The sequence below is a fragment of the Cherax quadricarinatus genome, chromosome 48, assembly GCF_038502225.1.
Source record: "Cherax quadricarinatus isolate ZL_2023a chromosome 48, ASM3850222v1, whole genome shotgun sequence".
Classification (NCBI taxonomy): Eukaryota; Metazoa; Arthropoda; class Malacostraca; order Decapoda; family Parastacidae; genus Cherax; species Cherax quadricarinatus.
In genome coordinates, this window is record NC_091339.1 from 30,956,582 (window position 1) to 30,972,452 (window position 15,871).

At 44.8% G+C, this 15,871-nt stretch overlaps 1 protein-coding gene across 1 annotated transcript in view; it reads left to right on the plus strand.

The window, feature by feature from the left end:
* Positions 1 to 4,340, plus strand: part of LOC128696160 (uncharacterized) — a 175,533-nt gene extending 171,193 nt beyond the window's left edge. Inside the window, exon 5 of the mRNA XM_070095059.1 lies at positions 3,505 to 4,340. Within this exon, the coding sequence (XP_069951160.1) occupies positions 3,505 to 3,535 (31 nt within the window). The 3' untranslated portion in view covers positions 3,536 to 4,340. The remainder of the gene's footprint in view (positions 1 to 3,504) is intronic.
* The last annotated feature ends 11,531 nt before the right edge of the window (positions 4,341 to 15,871 follow it).

Consider the following 15,871-nt stretch of genomic DNA (forward strand, 5'->3'; position numbering starts at 1 on the left):
CAGGAGAGGCAGGAGAGGCAGGAGAGGCAGGAGAGGCAGGAGAGGCAAGAGAGGCAGGAGAAGCAGGAGAGGCAGGAGAGGCAAGAGAGGCAGGAGAGGCAGGTGAGGCAGGAGAGGCAGGAGAGACAGGAGAGGCAGGAGAGGCAGGAGAGGCAGGAGAGGCAGGAGAGGCAGGAGAGGCAGGAGAGGCAGGAGAGGCAGGAGAGGCAATAGAGGCAGGAGAGGCAGGAGAGGCAGGAGAGGTAGGAGAGGCAGGAGAGACAGGAGAGGCAGGAGATGCAGGAGAGGCAAGAGAGGCAGGAGAGGCAGCAAAGGCAGGAGAGGCAGCAGAGGCAGGAGAGGCAGGAGAGGCAGGAGAGGCAGGAGAGGCAGGAGAGGCAGGAGAGGCAAGAGAGGCAGGAGAGGCAGGAGAGGCAGGAGAGGCAGGAGAGGCAGGAGAGGCAAGAGAGGCAGGAGAGACAAGAGAGGAAGGAGAGGCAGGAGAGGCAAGAGAGGCAGGAGAGGCAGCAAAGGCAGGAGAGGTAGCAGAGGCAGGAGAGGCGGGAGAGGCATTAGAGGCAGGAGAGGCAGGAGAGGCAGGAGGGGCAGCAAAGGCAGGAGAGGCAGAGGCAGGAGAGGCAGACATGAGAGGCAGGAGAGGCAGGAGAGGCAGGAGGGGCATGAGAGGCAGGAGAGGCAGGAGAGGCAAGAGAGGCAGGAGAGGCAGCAAAGGCAGGAGAGGCAGCAGAGGCAGGAGAGGCGGGAGAGGCATTAGAGGCAGCAGAGGCAGGAGAGGCAGGAGGGGCAGCAAAGGCAGGAGAGGCAGCAGAGGCAGGAGAGGCAGGAGAGACATGAGAGGCAGGAGAGGCAGGAGAGGCAGGAGGGGCATGAGAGGCAGGAGAGGCAGGAGAGGCAGGAGAGGCAAGAGAGGCAGGAGAGGCAGGAGAGGCAGAAGGGGCATTAGAGGCAAGAGAGGCAGGAGAGGCAGGAGAGGCAGGAGAGGCAGGAGAGACATGAGAGGCAGGAGAGGCAGGAGAGGCAGGAGGGGCATGAGAGGCAGGAGAGGCAGGATAGGCACGAGAGGCACGAGAGGCAGGAGAAGCAAGAGAGGCAGGAGAGGCAAGAGAGGCAGGAGAGGCAGGAGGGGCATGAGAGGCAGGAGAGGCAGGAGAGGCAGGAGAGGCAGGAGAGACATGAGAGGCAGGAGAGGCAGGAGAGGCAGGAGGGGCATGAGAGGCAGGAGAGGCACGAGAGGCACGAGAGGCACGAGAAGCAAGAGAGGGGAGTGGAGTAGTTAGTACTGGAAGTGCAGCAGCTGGAGTAAGATGTCATAAGACATCATGGTTTGATGTTTGTGTGAGAAGGGATGGTGATTTTGGATAAGTTTAGGCCATAGGTTATTTTATTGGTATTCGTTGTCTCGTGTTTAGCGGTAAGTCCCTAGTTTGCAGGATCCTGTTTAGTGAAGAGTTACTTAATAATGTTGTGTCAGCAGGCTGAGGCTGGCAAAAGGGGGAGGGGTAGGGGGGTCATGGAGCCTCCTTGTTTATTAATGTTTATTTGTTTTAACCTGTAGTAACATTGTGCTAGTGAGTTGTTGTGTACTGGTGTCTGGTGACTATTGTAAGTAGTGGGTAGGTTGTAGGTTGTATATATTAGTTTACTATTAATAGATTTAGACTTTTATAAGTGATAAATTAGACACATGTGCAACTCTTGGGTATATCTTTACTGAGGAAACGTTTCGCCACACAGCGGCTTCATCAGTCCATACAAAGGAGAAACGTGAAGAACAGGAGGAAAATGAGATAGTCAGTCCCTCAACCTTGAGTCGATGTGGTCAGTCCATCAATCTTGATGGACTGACCACATCGACTCAAGGTTGAGGGACTGATTACCTCATTCTCCCCCTGTTCTTCACGTTTCTCCTTTGTATGGGCTGATATAGGTACTGTGTGGCGAAACGTTTCCTCAATAAAGATACCCAAGAGTTGCCCACGTGTCTAATTTATCAATGTGTCGGTTCTCTGAACCATTCATCTACACTTTTATAAGTGCCTTTAATTGCCCTTCCTGTTAATATTATTATTTATTATTATTAAAGATTAGCCGGTATTCTCCCGGCCCGGGCCTTGTCCAAGTGGTGGCCCGGCCTTGGCTCCCTCTTTAGGGAGTGTCTGAGACCTAAGTCTCCCATGGGAGGAGGCACAAGTACCTCCTCATCTTTGGGACCAACTGTCCCCAGGCCTAGCCACAAGCTAGGCCTCTCTGGTCTGCCATCCCCGTCCCAAGGGGGCAAATGGGAATGACAGTCTTATGAGCTAAAGGCTCGGGCTCAGGCACCTACCCTACCCTAGAAGGGTTAGGCATGGTGTCGATTCCCTCCTGTTAATATAAATATTTATCATTTACTTAATGTTTTTTGAAGAACAAACTTGGCCCTAGGTTTGTTTATGTGTTTGAATATTTTTAATGTCCCTGGACAGGTTGTTAACCTCTAGCCACCGAGATTTATTTTTATGTATAATAGAAACTGAGTCACAGTTTCATTACCTTACACCTGCTGCCTCTGTTCACCTAGCAGAAAGTAGGTACCTGGGTGTTAGTCAACATACACCTACAATCCCTCTTCTCCTAGCAGTAAGTAGGTACCTGGGTGTTGGTCATCTTAGACCTGCTACCCTGGTTCACCTAGCAGTAAGTAGATACTTGGGTGTTAATCACCTTACACCTGTTGCCCCTGTTCACCTGGCATTATGTAGGTAACTGGGTGTTGGATACCATAGATCTGCTCTCAGTATTCACCTAAGAGTAAGTAGGTACCTAGCTGTTACTCACCTTAAACCTGCTGCCCCTCTTTACACAGCAGTAGGGAGGTACCTGGATGTTAGTCGCCTTTCATTGCTGTCCCTGTTCACCTATCGGAATTTAGGTATCTGGTTGTTAGTTATCTTACACCTGATTATGTTCACCTAATAGAAAGTTGGTTCCTGGGTGTTAGTCACCTTAGCAGTAAGTAGGTTCTTGGTGTTAGTCACCTTACACCTGCTGTCCCTGTTCACCTATCAATAAATAGGTTCCTTGGTGTTAGTCACGTTACACCTGCTGCCTCTGTTTATCCAGCAGTAAGTAGGTACATGGGTGTTAGGTGACTGGTGTAGGTGGTATCCTGGGGACAATATTGACCTAAGTTCCGGGAAATGCTCAGGGCAACCATTGACTTTTTATATAGTAGGTATGTCACTGTTGTGAGCTATGGTCTGTACAAGTTGTGTCATGTACTGCTGTAAAACATGTCAGTTTTTTAGATACACATTAATACAGTTACATATATTACCATACATTGCAAAATGTGTAAATTATCCTCCATGATAACCAAAAAAGTGAGACAAAATATTTTAGGAATATATTATTGAAAAAAATAGTGTTTTATGTGTGTTAATTTTAGGTTTAGTATGAACATCTTAATAATAATATTGATATAATGTGTATTAACGTTATCTGAGTTGTTTTTCTTGGTTACAGGAAGTCTATACGTTTTCGTATCATGACGTAAGCTGTGCTCTGATTGGTTGAAGAGAGAGATGAACAATCCACTGGATCGTTGATGTAAGCTGTGCTCTGATTGGTTGAAGAGAGAGATGAACAATCCACTGGATCGTTGATGTAAGCTGTGCTCTGATTGGTTGAAGAGAGAGATGAACAATCCACTGGATCGTTGATGTAAGCTGTGCTCTGATTGGTTGAAGAGAGAGATGAACGATCCACTGGATCGTTGATGTAAGCTGTGCTCTGATTGACTGAAGAGAGAGATGAATAATTTACTGCTCCACGATGAAAGCTGCGCTCTGACTGGTTACATAAAAACATAAGAAAGAAGGAACACTGCAGGAGGCCTACTGGCATATGCGATGCAGGTTCAGTTTTCCTACCGCCTTAAGTCAACGCCCTAACTTAGGTAAGATTAAATTCACTTAAGGAAGCAGCACGGCATCTGACCTAGTAGCACAAGCTAGTCAGGTCCAACTCACACCAACCCACACTCACTCATATATTTATCTAACCTATTTTTAAAACTACACAAGGTCTAAGCTTGTATGACGGTACTGGGGAGTTTGTTCCACTCATCCACAACTCTATTACCAAACCAGTGCTTCCTGAATCTGAACTTATCCAACTTTAAACCATTGCTGCGAGTCCTATCTTGGCTAGATATCTTTAGCTCTCTACTTACATCCCCTTTATTTATTCCTGTTTTCCATTTATACACCTCAATCGTATCCCCCCTAATTCTATGCTTTTCTAGAGAGTACAGATTCAGGGCCCTCAGTCTATCCTCATAATAAAGATTTCTGATATATTGGATCAACTTTGTCATCCTCCTTTGTTTGTTTTCCAGAGCAATTATATCCATTCTGTAATACGTTGACCAAAACTGTGCAGCATAATCTAAATGAGGCCTAACCAAGAATATATTGAGTTGAAGAAGAACCTGAGGACTTCTATTATTTATACTTCTTGATATGAAGTCAAGGGTTCTGTTAGCTTTATTGCAAACACTGCTAACTAGAATTCTAAATCCTTTTTGCAATCAGTAATATTAAGATATACTTTACTTAATTTATATGTGACATGGTTATTTTCCTGTCCAACATTTAGAACTTTGCACTTGTCTATATTAAACTGCATCTGCTACTTTTCCGACCATTGTATCAGTCTATTCAAATCATCCTGGAGTGCTCTAGTGTCCTCATTATAATGAATTTGACGATCTATTTTGATGTCATCAGCAACTTCGTTTATGTCGCTATTTATTCCCTCATCTATGTCGTAGATTGTGAACAACAATGGGCCCAACACTGAGCCCTGTGGAATACCACTTGTGACGTCCCCCATTCTTATTTCTCCTCATTCATGCAATCTCTCTTCTGTGTATTTGACAACAATGCCTCTACCCAGGAAAAAATTTCTCCTCCTATTCCGTGTACCTTAAGTTTCCTCAATAGCCTCTGATGTGGAACTCTATCGAAAGCCTTACTGAAGTCCATATACACAATATCATATTCAATACCATGATCTACCTCCTCAAACACCTTAGTGAAAAAAGTTAGTAAATTCGTAAGACAGGAACGCCCCTTTATAAACCCGTGATGAGACTCATTGATCAATTTATGCCTTTCAAGATGGCTGCGAATTGCCTCGGGAATTATTGATTCCATAAATTTTCCCACTATGGAGGTAAGGCTTATTGGTCTATAGTTTGATGCTAAGGACCTGTCACCTGCCTTGTAAATAGGTATTACATTTGCCATTTTATACTTATCAGACACTATGCCGGTTTGTAGTGATATATTGAACAGATTAGCTAAAGGTATGCTTAGTTCCCCTTTACACTTCTTTAAAACCCTTGCAAACAGTTTATCAGGGCCTGGGGCTTTGTAAGGTTTTAAATTGTCTATTTGTCTGAGGACCATGTCTCTAGTTACCCTAATGATGCATAGTTTATGGTCCTGTTCTACATAATTTATTTTTTCTGGAATTTAGCTAGCATCTTCCTGAGTGAAAACTGAGAGGAAGTAGGTGTTGAAAAGTTCACATATATTCTTATCACTGTCAGTGATCTGACCAGAGTTACTCTTATGTGGGCCTATCTTGTCCCTAATCTTACTTCTGTATACCTTAAAGAATTCTTTTGGGTTAGTCTTCGAATCCCTTTGACTTTAGCTTCTTAATCCCTTTTTGATTTTCTTATTCCTTTTTTTTCTCTCTCTCTGTAATTGAATATATTAATTTCTTAACTGCCCAACCCCTCTTTTGATACACTTATATATGTCTCTCTTTTGACCAATGAGATATTTTATTGTTTATTCATTTGGGATCATTTTTGTTAGATCTAATTTCCCTTCTTGGAACAAAAGTTGTCTGGGCAGCCAGAACTATGCTTTGATGTACGTAATATTGGCAACCAACACCACCTACCTGACCGATAGTCAAGTCATCCCAATTTAGCTCACCCAGGTAATTTCTCAGTCCCATGAATTCGACCAAGCAGAAGTCTGGGACAGAGACTTCATTGCAGTTATCTGGGTAATTCCATGACATTGAAACTATGTGATTTATGATTGCTTTCCCCAAGCTCATCATTAACCTCAAGATTATTAATTAGTGATTCTTTGTTGCCGAGAATCAAGTGAAGCAGGTTGTTTCCTCTAGTTGGTTCTGTCACAAACTGTTTTAAAAAGCAATCCTGAACCATATCAAGAAGGTCACTAGACTCAAGATTTTCTTTCACATTGTTCCAATCAATTTGTCTAAAGTTAAAATCTCCCATTAACACAACATTTTCATACCTAGACACCTTATGGATCCACTGGCTCCATAATGTAAGCTGCGCCCTGACTAGTTGAAGAAAGAGATGAACAATCCACTGGCTCCTCATTTGAAGTTCCCTAAATCTCTGAAGTGATCCTTCATTTCCCTGGTTACATTTAGTATCATCTGTTATCCAAGTGCAGTGTGAACCTTACAGTATACATGGAGAGGATGTCGGGGGTCAACGCCCCCTCGACCTGTCTGAGACAAGATCTTGTGGTGGGTCAGGGTCTGATCAAGCAGGCTCTTACTGCTGTATGCATGGAAACCGAAATATGAACTACAGCCTGGCTGGTCAGGTACTGACTTTAGGTGCCTGTCTAGTGACTTCTTGATGACAGCTGTCATCTGCGTGGGTCTCATCTCGTTTAAGCAGGGTTCCAATACTGGATGCTGTTTTTACCTTAGATTTGGCATAAGAGAAAGATTTTGAATTTCTTTCAATGTCCTTTGTGGCTTTAAGTTCTTCCTGAGTTTCATGTCTCCTGCAAGATACCTTAAGCTTAAGTTCTATATTTTCTATTTCTCTGATTAGTGTCTCCCTTCGTAGTTCAGATATACTGGCCTCTAACAACAGCTATGTGATTCTTCGTCTTCGATCATATAAACAACATCTCTCTCTTTCTAGTTTATATCTTCTTTTTCTTTTTCTTATTGAAAAGTGTTTGAGCAGACCTCGAGTGCCACAGAGTTAGTTTATTCTAGGCAAAGGATCAGATCCATGTTGCTTAGGATATCTTCCCAGCTTGTTACATTTAGGACATGCTTGACTTGTTTGCAGTGCATGTTTTTGTTACTGAGATTGAATTTCGTGACGGCACCCTCATAACTGATCACATTTTGCTGGTCAGGAACTCTGCACATTCAGAGTGATTTAAATGTAATGACTTGAGTGATTTGAGTGTAATGACTTTTATACGGTTATATTACGTCTCGTATTATCGTTGTTATTGAAGATGATGTTCAGTGAATTTTCTAGTCTTATAGGCTCTATTATTTGCTTATTTAAGAATAATTTGTTGCAGAGATTTAATATCTCGTGTGTGTGTGAATTTTCATCTGAGCTGCCTCCTGGGGTGATCTCTGCTGAAATATTATTTGCTACATTCCTCCTTTGTAGGTGTCTCAAGTTGAAATCCCCCAGTTGCAAAATGTTTGGGGCAGTTGGGAGATTTTCCAGACAATGGTCAGTTTTCAAAAGCAGTTCCTGGAATTTCTGGGAAGTTGCTTCTGGAGGCTTGTATACAACCACAATTACATGGTCTTGGTTTTCGATCTTTACTGCCGAAACTTCAACTACATTATTTGAGGTGTTTAGTAGTTCTAAGTAAATGAACGACTCTGTGACATACAGATCTACCCCCCCCCCCTTTGTTACCTGCTTAGTTTGTCGCAACTGAATAGGTTATAACCTGTGATCCATATTTTGTTGTCAAAATGATCCTTTATGTGGGTCTCTATGAAAGCCGTAAACATTGCATTTAATTCGTGAGCAGTCCCTTGAAGTAAGGTATTTTGTTGTTTGTTGATGGTTTAGACCCTGCATGTTTGCAATAATAAATATCATTATACTGATGGAATTTAGGGGGGCTTTGTTTGCTACATTAATATTTGTTGTCTTGGAGTGGAGAACAAATAATTGGAGGAGCCGTAAATATATTACTGTCATATTTTGTGTATGATGTAAGTAAGTTTGTAGTTAGCAGGGCTTGATAATACCACTGGGAGACGGGCATGGCTCCGTAATGCTCTTGTCCACTCGGTCACAAATGCTCAAAAGTTGGGCAACCTTGTTCACAATCCATGTTTCTTTCAACAGGCACGTTAGTGAGCCTCAAGCATTGATTCAAGCTATTTCAGTCTCCTTGTGTGTGTTCTGACCTGACATTTGTGGCCGAATGGATAAGAGTGTTACCTGGGAACCTTTACTGTCTCCCAGTAGTAGTATCGAGTCCTGCTGACTGCGATCTTTCTGTGTATATACCTGCTTGTTTCAGTGTTCTGCATTTATATAAGTAAGTTTATTTAAACTCAGGTACATTAAATACAGTTACCACACTTAGTAACATGTGCAAATTACTCTGGATAACCAAAAAATCAGAATGATTTATTTCATTGTGGTTCTTGTAAGATCTTATTTAATGCCTAGCTATAAAATACAAAAGAAATTAGTCATGGTTCTAACTTTATAAGTTAAAATGTAACTTAACTCTGTGAAAATCAGTTTTGTAAAAGGAGATACAATATTAATAAAGTCAACTGAGTTCTTTATATAAACATTTGACCGAGTATCAGCTTATGGTAACAGATACATGAATGTTAGCTATACAAGAAATATATCCTACCTTTCTGTACCTACGTTCATTATGTACCTTTCAGCTTCATGAACTGGCTCATGCTAGGACAGGCTTTATCATGTGTAGGCAATGGGTTCCACTTCTTTATTATTGTATGATAGGTGTTTGAAGACTAACCATCTTCTGTAGGTACTAGAGACCTGTGCTTACTTCCCCTAGTAACATACTGGCGATGGTTGCTAGCCCTGACACACATGACACCAACATACTGGCGATGGTTGCTAGCCCTGACACACATGACACCAACATACTGGCGATGGTTGCTAGCCCTGACACACATGACACCAACATACTGGCGATGGTTGCTAGCCCTGACACACGTGACACCAACATACTGGCGATGGTTGCTAGCCCTGACACACATGACACCAACATACTGGCGATGGTTGCTAGCCCTGACACACATGACACCAACATACTGGCGATGGTTGCTAGCCCTGACACACATGACACCAACATACTGGCGATGGTTGCTAGCCCTGACACACATGACACCAACATACTGGCGATGGTTGCTAGCCCTGACACACATGACACCAACATACTGGCGATGGTTGCTAGCCCTGACACACATGACACCAACATACTGGCGATGGTTGCTAGCCCTGACACACATGACACCAACATACTGGTGATGGTTGCTAGCCCTGACACACATGACACCAACATACTGGCGATGGTTGCTAGCCCTGACACACATGACACCAACATACTGGCGATGGTTGCTAGCCCTGACACACATGACACCAACATACTGGCGATGGTTGCTAGCCCTGACACACATGACACCAACATACTGGCGATGGTTGCTAGCCCTGACACACATGACACCAACATACTGGTGATGGTTGCTAGCCCTGACACACATGACACCAACATACTGGCGATGGTTGCTAGCCCTGACACACATGACACCAACATACTGGCGATGGTTGGTAGCCCTGACACACATGACACCAACATACTGGTGATGGTTGCTAGCCCTGACACACATGACACCAACATACTGGCGATGGTTGCTAGCCCTGACACACATGACACCAACATACTGGCGATGGTTGCTAGCCCTGACACACATGACACCAACATACTGGCGATGGTTGCTAGCCCTGACACACATGACACCAACATACTGGCGATGGTTGCTAGCCCTGACACACATGACACCAACATACTGGTGATGGTTGCTAGCCCTGACACACATGACACCAACATACTGGCGATGGTTGCTAGCCCTGACACACATGACACCAACATACTGGCGATGGTTGCTAGCCCTGACACACATGACACCAACATACTGGCGATGGTTGCTAGCCCTGACACACATGACACCAACATACTGGCGATGGTTGCTAGCCCTGACACACATGACACCAACATACTGGCGATGGTTGCTAGCCCTGACACACATGACACCAACATACTGGCGATGGTTGCTAGCCCTGACACACATGACACCAACATACTGGTGATGGTTGCTAGCCCTGACACACATGACACCAACATACTGGCGATGGTTGCTAGCCCTGACACACATGACACCAACATACTGGCGATGGTTGCTAGCCCTGACACACATGACACCAACATACTGGCGATGGTTGCTAGCCCTGACACACATGACACCAACATACTGGTGATGGTTGCTAGCCATGACACACATGACACCAACATACTGGCGATGGTTGCTAGCCCTGACACACATGACACCAACATACTGGCGATGGTTGCTAGCCCTGACACACATGACACCAACATACTGGACACCAACATACTGATGGTTGCTAGCCCTGACACACATGACACCAACATACTGGCGATGGTTGCTAGCCCTGACACACATGACACCAACATACTGGCGATGGTTGCTAGCCCTGACACACATGACACCAACATACTGGCGATGGTTGCTAGCCATGACACACATGACACCAACATACTGGCGATGGTTGCTAGCCCTGACACACATGACACCAACATACTGGCGATGGTTGCTAGCCCTGACACACATGACACCAACATACTGGCGATGGTTGCTAGCCCTGACACACATGACACCAACATACTGGCGATGGTTGCTAGCCCTGACACACATGACACCAACATACTGGCGATGGTTGCTAGCCATGACACACATGACACCAACATACTGGCGATGGTTGCTAGCCCTGACACACATGACACCAACATACTGGCGATGGTTGCTAGCCCTGACACACATGACACCAACATACTGGCGATGGTTGCTAGCCATGACACACATGACACCAACATACTGGCGATGGTTGCTAGCCCTGACACACATGACACCAACATACTGGCGATGGTTGCCAGCCCTGACACACATGACACCAACATACTGGCGATGGTTGCTAGCCCTGACACACATGACACCAACATACTGGCGATCGTTGCTAGCCCTGACACACATGACACCAACATACTGGCGATGGTTGCTAGCCCTGACACACAGACACCAACATACTGGTGATGGTTGCTAGCCCTGACACACGTGACACCAACATACTGGCGATGGTTGCTAGCCCTGACACACATGACACCAACATACTGGCGATCGTTGCTAGCCCTGACACACATGACACCAACATATTGGCGATGGTTGCTAGCCCTGACACACATGACACCAACATACTGGCGATGGTTGCTAGCCCTGACACACATGACACCAACATACTGGCGATGGTTGCTAGCCCTGACACACATGACACCAACATACTGGCGATGGTTGCTAGCCCTGACACACATGACACCAACATACTGGCGATGGTTGCTAGCCCTGACACACATGACACCAACATACTGGCGATGGTTGCTTGCCCTGACACACATGACACCAACATACTGGCGATGGTTGCTAGCCCTGACACACATGACACCAACATACTGGCGATGGTTGCTAGCCCTGACACACATGACACCAACATACTGGCGATGGTTGCTAGCCCTGACACATATGACACCAACATACTGGCGATGGTTGCTAGCCCTGACACACATGACACCAACATACTGGCGATGGTTGCTAGCCCTGACACACGTGACACCAACATACTGGCGATGGTTGCTAGCCCTGACACACATGACACCAACATACTGGCGATGGTTGCTAGCCCTGACACACATGACACCAACATACTGGCGATGGTTGCCAGCCCTGACACACATGACACCAACATACTGGCGATGGTTGCTAGCCCTGACACACATGACACCAACATACTGGTGATGGTTGCTAGCCCTGACACACATGACACCAACATACTGGCGATGGTTGCTAGTCCTGACACACATGACACCAACATACTGGTGATGGTTGCTAGCCCTGACACACATGACACCAACATACTGGCGATGGTTGCTAGCCCTGACACACATGACACCAACATACTGGCGATGGTTGCTAGCCCTGACACACATGACACCAACATACTGGTGATGGTTGCTAGCCCTGACACACATGACACCAACATACTGGCGATGGTTACTAGCCCTGACACACGTGACACCAACATACTGGCGATGGTTGCTAGCCCTGACACACGTGACACCAACATACTGTAGACAGCCTGTACTGTCTGCACAGACAGCCCATGCTGTCTGCCAGCTTAGTTCATATTTCGCGCCATGCTGGTGCTGCCACCTAGAGGCCTTGCCACTTCAGTATGGCCAGACTTGCCTCACCCTCACTCACACAGCGGCCTAGCAGGAAGACACAAGTACTGTCCCAGTGACTCCACGCTACAGTGTCCCACGCTGTTTCTCAAGTCACGTGTTCAGCGTCACTTGTATGTTGCTGTTGTTGTTGTTCAGCTCAGCACTGCCGTTTCAGCAAGCCAGAGGTGAGTTTTGTGGTGATTTCTGCGTCCAGTGTGAGTTCTCTACGTATTTGTGGGTGGGGGAGGAGAGGAGAGGAAGTGGCTGTTCCTCACCTTGCCCATGCTCGCCCTACTCACGCTCACCCGTCTTTATGGTGTGTGAGTCACATGATAGTGTTTATGGTGTGTGAGTCACATGATAGTGTTGATGGTGTGTGAGTCACATGATAGTGTTGATGGTGTGTGAGTCACATGATAGTGTTTATGGTGTGTGAGTCACATGATAGTGTTGATGGTGTGTGAGTCACATGATAGTGTTTATGGTGTGTGAGTCACATGATAGTGTTGATGGTGTGTGAGTCACATGATAGTGTTGATGGTGTGTGAGTCACATGATAGTGTTTATGGTGTGTGAGTCACATGATAGTGTTGATGGTGTGAGTCACATGATAGTGTTGATGGTGTGTGAGTCACATGATAGTGTTTATGGTGTGTGAGTCACATGATAGTGTTGATGGTGTGAGTCACATGATAGTGTTTATGGTGTGTGAGTCACATGATAGTGTTGATGGTGTGTGAGTCACATGTGTTTATGGTGTGTGAGTCACATGATAGTGTTGATGGTGTGTGAGTCACATGATAGTGTTTATGGTGTGTGAGTCACATGATAGTGTTGATGGTGTGAGTCACATGATAGTGTTTATGGTGTGTGAGTCACATGATAGTGTTGATGGTGTGAGTCACATGATAGTGTTTATGGTGTGTGAGTCACATGATAGTGTTTATGGTGTGTGAGTCACATGATAGTGTTGATGGTGTGAGTCACATGATAGTGTTTATGGTGTGTGAGTCACATGATAGTGTTGATGGTGTGTGAGTCACATGATAGTGTTTATGGTGTGTGAGTCACATGATAGTGTTGATGGTGTGAGTCACATGATAGTGTTTATGGTGTGTGAGTCACATGATAGTGTTGATGGTGTGAGTCACATGATAGTGTTTATGGTGTGTGAGTCACATGATAGTGTTTATGGTGTGTGAGTCACATGATAGTGTTGATGGTGTGAGTCACATGATAGTGTTTATGGTGTGTGAGTCACATGATAGTGTTGATGGTGTGTGAGTCACATGATAGTGTTTATGGTGTGTGAGTCACATGATAGTGTTGATGGTGTGAGTCACATGATAGTGTTTATGGTGTGTGAGTCACATGACAGTGTTGATGGTTTGAGTCACATGGTAGTGTTTATGGTGTGTGAGTCACATGATAGTGTTTATGGTGTGTGAGTCACATGATAGTGTTGATGGTGTGAGTCACATGAGAGTGTTGAGGGTGTGAGTCACATGATAGTGTTTATGGCGTGTGAGTCACATGATAGTGTTGATGGTGTGAGTCACATGATAGTGTTTATGGTGTGTGAGTCACATGATAGTGTTGATGGTGTGTGAGTCACATGATAGTGTTTATGGTGTGTGAGTCACATGATAGTGTTTATGGTGTGTGAGTCACATGATAGTGTTTATGGTGTGTGAGTCACATGATAGTGTTGATGGTGTGTGAGTCACATGATAGTGTTTATGGTGTGTGAGTCACATGATAGTGTTTATGGTGTGTGAGTCACATGATAGTGTTGATGGTGTGTGAGTCACATGATAGTGTTTATGGTGTGTGAGTCACATGATAGTGTTGATGGTGTGCGTCACATGATAGTGTTTATGGTGTGTGAGTCACATGACAGTGTTGATGGTGTGAGTCACATGATAGTGTTTATGGTGTGTGAGTCACATGATAGTGTTTATGGTGTGTGAGTCACATGATAGTGTTGATGGTGTGAGTCACATGATAGTGTTGATGGTGTGAGTCACATGATAGTGTTTATGGTGTGTGAGTCACATTATAGTGTTGATGGTGAGTGAGTCACATGATAGTGTTGATGGTGAGTGAGTCACATGATAGTGTTGATGGTGTGTGAGTCACATGATAGTGTTGATGGTGTGTGAGTCACATGATAGTGTTGATGGTGTGTGAGTCACATGATAGTGTTGATGGTGTGTGAGTCACATGATAGTGTTGATGGTGTGTGAGTCACATGATAGTGTTGATGGTGTGTGAGTCACATGATAGTGTTGATGGTGTGTGAGTCACATGATAGTGTTGATGGTGTGTGAGTCACATGATAGTGTTTATGGTGTGTGAGTCACATGATAGTGTTGATGGTGTGTGAGTCACATGATAGTGTTGATGGTGTGTGAGTCACATGATAGTGTTGATGGTGTGTGAGTCACATGATAGTGTTTATGGTGTGTGAGTCACATGATAGTGTTATGGTGTGTGAGTCACATGATAGTGGATGTGTGTGTGTCACATGATAGTGTTGATGGTGAGTGAGTCACATGATAGTGTTGATGGTGTGTGAGTCACATGATAGTGTTGATGGTGAGTGAGTCACATGATAGTGTTGATGGTGAGTGAGTCACATGATAGTGTTGATGGTGAGTGAGTCACATGATAGTGTTGATGGTGAGTGAGTCACATGATAGTGTTGATGGTGTGTGAGTCACATGATAGTGTTGATGGTGTGTGTGTCACATGATAGTGTTGATGGTGAGTGAGTCACATGATAGTGTTTATGGTGTGTGAGTCACATGATAGTGTGTTGATGGTGTGTGAGTCACATGATAGTGTTGATGGTGTGTGAGTCACATGATAGTGTTTATGGTGTGTGAGTCACATGATAGTGTTGATGGTGTGTGAGTCACATGATAGTGTTTATGGTGTGTGAGTCACATGATAGTGTTGATGGTGTGTGAGTCACATGATAGTGTGTTGATGGTGTGTGAGTCACATGATAGTGTTTATGGTGTGTGAGTCACATGATAGTGTTGATGGTGTGTGAGTCACATGATAGTGTTTGATGGTGTGTGAGTCACATGATAGTGTTTATGGTGTGTGAGTCACATGATAGTGTTGATGGTGTGTGAGTCACATGATAGTGTTGATGGTGTGTGAGTCACATGATAGTGTTTATGGTGTGTGAGTCACAGTCACATGATAGTGTTGATGGTGTTGATGGTGTGTGAGTCACATGATATAGTGTCACATGATGGTGATGGTGTGTGAGTCACATGATTGTGTTGATGGTGTGTGAGTCACATGATAGTGTTGATGGTGTGTGAGTCACATGATATAGTGTTTATGGTGTGTGAGTCACATGATAGTGTTGATGGTGTGTGAGTCACATGATAGTGTTGATGGTGTGTGAGTCACATGATAGTGTTGATGGTGTGTGAGTCACATGATAGTGTTTATGGTGTGTGAGTCAC